Genomic DNA, 5,000 nt, shown 5'->3' with positions numbered 1-5,000 from the left:
CAGACACACACCATGACAAACAGAGAAAACCGTGTCAGCACTAGACTGCCATTCCTGTGACAGACCCTGTGAGAAAACGTTCAAAGCACCAAACAGGACGTCATTTTGTCTCCCCCGTCACGGTGTCTCCCCCGTCACGGTGTCTCCCCCGTCACGGTGTCTCCCCCGTCACGGTGTCTCCCCCGTCACGGTGTCTCCCCCGTCACGGTGTCTCCCCCGTCACGGTGTCTCCCCCGTGTGGCTCTGATGAATCTCCTACACACATTAAGCCTTTTCATCACTGCAGCATCATTGTTTTACAGGTGTTTCAGGCCAAGAGAGGAAGAAGGTGACAAACTTTCATGCTAATTCTAAGATCAAAGTTGTGAGTCTGATCAATCATTAGAACACCCCCCCTCCCCCCCCCAGCAGTTTCTCTGCAGCAAACGTCCACCAGTCCACAGCTTCATAAACAGTGGGAGCAGATCAGCCCAATGTTTTAGTTTCTCATAGCAGACAGGCCACCGGGAGCCTTGTGTGATTCTCCTCATACAAGCACACTGCAGGCTGTTGGTTTAGGCAGCCTGGTGTTCAGGTTGGTCTAACTGTACACACCTAAGAGCAGCAGAGGTTCACTAGTGTTCTCCACTAAACTAACGAAAGCCTGAAACACCAGCGCTGGCAATCAAAAACAACAGGACCGTCAGTGTGACAAAGCCAGAAGTGCTTGTCTATTTCTTATCTCATAATAGAGACGAATCACAGCGTTAAGGCAAAGTGATGAATTTAAACCTTCCCACCAAACCACGCCCACCTTCCACAGTGCACACGCCCACCTCCCACATGCGTGTCAGTGTTCGGCTCGGAAATAGAAAGTGAAGAAAGGCGTGTGTGTGGAAGCCGGGGTGGGATGGGCCTTAGAAAGCCCCACCCACCTACTGGACACACCCCCACACCGATGAAGGTTGTGCACAACTGAGCCCACTCGTTATATGAATGAACACTCTTAAGCAAACACTCAAGAGTCAGGTCAACGATCTACAGGACAACGGATCTCATCGACCCCTTCAGAGTAGGGGGGAGAGGTCACGCTGGGGTGAGAGGTCACGGCTAGAACACAGATGCTGGGGGGAGACCCTGCACGAGGGAATCTCCTGTCTGGAGTTGACGGGTGCTGTCGCTATGAAACATAGGAGAACTTCAGCTTGGAGATGCATCACCTCACTGTGCTCCATCTGCTGTAGACGGCAGGTCTACCACGTACGGGAGGGCGGGTCTACCACGTATGGGAGGGCGGGTCTACCACGTACGGGAGGGCGGGTCTACCACGTACGGGAGGGCGGGTCTACCACGTACGGGAGGGCGGGTCTACCACGTACGGGAGTGAAGGTCTACCACGTACGGGAGGGCGGGTCTACCACGTACGGGAGTGAAGGTCTACCACGTACGGGAGGGCGGGTCTACCACGTACGGGAGGGCGGGTCTACCACGTACGAGAGGGCGGGTCTACCACGTATGGGAGGGTGGGTCTACCACGTATGATAAGGCAGGTCTGTCATCTAAGTGCAGGCGCTGGACGGCTGCAGGTGTCTGGGGAGCGTGGAGGCGGAGTTGAGCGTGGAGGCGGAGTTGAGCGTGGAGGCGGAGTTGAGCGTGGAGGCGGAGTTGAGCGTGGAGGCAGAAGTAACCGAGGCGATTCAAGACAGAATCAGCAGGAACACTGCACACAGTGGCAGCATTTTATAGCTAAATACAACAGACCACAAACACACAGAGGCTCACAAAGCAAACAAGTAGCCATGTTGTCTCACAACGATACTGACTTCACGAAGTAATCCCATCACACACACACACACACACACACACACACACTGCAGCTCCTCCTACCGATGCGGTGTGTGACAGCGCTGAGCCTCCTCAGGAGCTCCTCCAGCGCCATCTCGCTCATCTTCACCCACAGGATCATAGCGGCGAGGCACAGCAGCAGGAGCAGAGGGGAGAGGCACACACACTGCCCGGGGACGGATGCTTCCGGCGCGGGGAGAGAGGAGGCCGTGTCTGCTGCCACTGCTGCCGCCGGTGGAGGTGGAGAGACGGCGAGAGAGGATGAGGAGGCAGACACACACACACACACACGTGCGCGCACCACCAGGCAGGGTCTGAACGCGTGCGCGCGCACGCACATGCGGCTTAGCAAAATCACTGCATGCACGTTCTGCAGAGTAGGGAGAAACGCACACAGTCTCTCTCTCTCTCTCTCTCTCACACACACACAGTCTCTCTCTCTCTCTCTCCCACCCATAACACGCACACTCAGTCAGTCTCTCTCTCTCTTCCTCTCTCTCTCTCTCTCTCTCTCTCTCTCTCTCTCTCTAACACGCACACTCAGTCTCTCTCTCTCTCTCTAACACGCACACGCAGTCTCTCTCTCTCTCTCCCACCCATAACACGCACACTCAGTCAGTCTCTCTCTCTCTCTCCCTCTCTAACACGCACACAGTCTCTCTCTCTCTCTAACACGCACACTCAGTCTCTCTCTCTCTCTCTCTCTCTCTCCCACCCATAACACGCACACTCAGTCAGTATCTCTCTCTCTCTCTCTCACACACACACACACACACACAAACACCTTGGGCTCATGCCCAAGCAGGTCACACTGATACTCCGGACCCAACTGCTTATATTAACCGGCACGTTATGGTGCACCGAAGGGGAAGCGCGCGCGCACCCACGTGCACGTGTTTAGTAGGTGATGACGCGCCTGCGGTAACAGCATCACCTCAGTTCCAGAAGAACATGTCAAAATCATTTAGTCTGTGCGATAGCGACAGCAAAAATCTTAACTCTTCCTAAATCATGCTCGTCCATAAAAGACGCCATGTTACCGTAAAGCCCCGGTATTAAAACCACTCGACGTGTAATCAACCCTTACCGAGGTCAACCACACGCGATACAGGACAAATCTCAAGCGTCTTGATTCTGTAACGCAGTGCCGCGCTCTAGTGTCATGAACATCGGCTTGTCCGTGTTTTTTGTTATTTTTCTTTGCGATGCAAATATCTGATTACGTCCACGGCATATGGTACAACATAAATAAATCGATAACAGGACTCACACCTTCAAGCAACAACAAACTACACGTTGGCTACTTACGCAGTCCTGCCGCGTGCGGCCAACCCTGAGGCGCGTGCGCCCCCCTGTGGTGCATCGGCGCAACAGCAGTTCCTAACAACTATTTGTTTAAAATGAATATTTTGTGTGTGCTTAACAAATATCACAAAATCCTCGTTAAAATGTGGTTTAAAATGTAACTGGGCGGATTCGGGCCTAGAATTAGCTGCTTTATGGTAATAAGTAGCGGCATCAATTAAAGCGCCTCGCGCTGGAACGTCGTCCTCGGTGTTGCTCGCGAGATCAAGAGCGCGTGAAAGAAACACCGTAACGTAACGTAACGTCCTACCAAACACCCTGCAGGTTTGATTCATGCACTGTGCTCATGACACTTGACCGAAACGTAGTCACACATTCATCAAACCAGTCGGGTGTCTAACACGAGGAACCAACTAACGAAGAATAAAGCGTGCAACAGTTAAAGATGACACGTGCCCCACCCAGTTTATTTAAAAAACGTTATTTATTAAGGAAAAGAATGACAAGATGCTTATTTCATTGCATCATTATCTATACATGGTGTACAACAGACTGAACCGAGAGGGAGAAGAAAAGTCCGAGGACAGTTTCCACAGATAAGCCCCTTCCCTAAGGCCAAATGACCCAACACACTAGACAGCAGTGCGACTACAGGGCGCGTGCCCACGTGACCAGTTACGCTAGTGTCCGGGAAATTGACCTTCGGGGTAAATGGTGACGTTGAAAAAAGCGCGCGTAGAAGTACAGGCTACAAAATAAAAGGCCCAAAGTGTACGATTCAGACTTTGAAAATTAATTCTGCTCATCTCCTGCAGTACAAAGGTCACAGTCTGTTGAAAAAAACAAGCAAACAAGAGAAAACCTGACTGATAACTATTTGATTTTAAAAAGCTGAAGGGTCACAAAGCACTTTATCAAAGGGAAACAGTTAAATCCAAGTTCAGTTTATTTATCTCCCGGTAGAAACACCGTCCGTATACTGATCTGTGATCAGATCCCGGTGCCCGACTACTACACTGAGCGTAAGACACGACAATACTGGATTAGACCTGCTGCACTGGACTTCTTTACACAAGATCAAGACTGAAGTGTAGCACCGTTTTAAATGGCCGCACCTTTATTTTTAAGACTACTAGGAGTTTAAACGGGCTTTAGTTAACAAAAAAGGGAGAAAAACTGCACTCAAAATGTAAACAAAACAAATATAGAGAAAAAATAGTTTTAACAGTCTTAAATATGTGTAAGTATATTAAATAAATGAATATGATAGAGAAAAAACAAACTTCTGTATGTTTTGGCTGTGACCTTGTGCTACCTGAAGTTCTGAGCTAAAATGTCGGAAACAATTGGCAATGGAATGAGACCTTAAGGGTGAATTTCAGCTTTTGTTCATAATTTTTTGTACATTTTCTGTTTATTGACTTTTGCACTTCTGTTCAGTAGGGGAGAGTTAAGCCCTGTATCAACTGACACATCAGTGTACATTCTGAGGGGGAAAAAACCCCAAAACACACAGCCTGCTCAGGCAAGAGCTTGAAGAGTCAGATGTTGGAGCTACGGCGCCCTCTGGTGGCGCCCAGCGAGGGCCGCAGGCGCGGGTCTCTGTCTTTGTAGTGCTCATTGAAGTCCAGTCGGAAACTGAGGAACTGTAGGCTCTCGTCAGAGCTGGTCATGAGCTCCCGCAGGAAGTCCCGCACAATGCCCTGGGAAGTGAAACGGGAAGAGAGGTTAATGGCCATTTTAAAAGACTGGCCACAGTGTTGTGGAGATTTGGGAGGTGTAAGAATGTTACCGTGTATGTAGAGATGAGTGCGTGTGTTTTACCTGGTAGAAGTGAGTGAGGAGTCTGAGCTGAGAGCACATTTTTGGTA

The 5,000-nt window shown here is 50.3% G+C and overlaps 2 protein-coding genes across 12 annotated transcripts in view; both read right to left on the bottom strand.

Moving 5' to 3' along the window:
• The window catches only part of mcf2la (mcf.2 cell line derived transforming sequence-like a), a 55,565-nt gene extending 52,262 nt beyond the window's left edge, over positions 1-3,303 (bottom strand). For 4 of the 11 annotated variants that reach the window (XM_076983265.1, XM_076983266.1, XM_076983264.1 and 1 more), the window contains exon 1: positions 1,867-2,301. In XM_076983265.1, coding sequence (XP_076839380.1) covers positions 1,867-2,281 — 415 coding nt within the window. In that variant the 5' untranslated portion in view covers positions 2,282-2,301. Of the gene's footprint in view, positions 1-1,866; positions 2,304-3,132 lie in introns of those variants that run through there. The other 7 variants (XM_076983259.1, XM_076983260.1, XM_076983262.1 and 4 more) reach the window with 4 other exon arrangements.
• Positions 3,304-3,600: 297 nt separating this feature from the next.
• Positions 3,601-5,000, bottom strand: part of tubgcp3 (tubulin gamma complex component 3) — a 26,146-nt gene continuing 24,746 nt past the window's right edge. The window contains exons 21-22 of the mRNA XM_076983356.1: positions 4,954-5,000; positions 3,601-4,832 (exon numbers count right to left, since the gene is read on the bottom strand). The exon at positions 4,954-5,000 is cut by the window's right edge and continues 70 nt beyond it. Coding sequence (XP_076839471.1) covers positions 4,671-4,832; positions 4,954-5,000 — 209 coding nt within the window. The 3' untranslated portion in view covers positions 3,601-4,670. The remainder of the gene's footprint in view (positions 4,833-4,953) is intronic.

Source organism: Brachyhypopomus gauderio, chromosome 20, assembly GCF_052324685.1.
Source record: "Brachyhypopomus gauderio isolate BG-103 chromosome 20, BGAUD_0.2, whole genome shotgun sequence".
Classification (NCBI taxonomy): Eukaryota; Metazoa; Chordata; class Actinopteri; order Gymnotiformes; family Hypopomidae; genus Brachyhypopomus; species Brachyhypopomus gauderio.
Note: the sequence above shows the minus strand (reverse complement) of the source record. Positions and strands in the feature narration are given on the sequence as shown.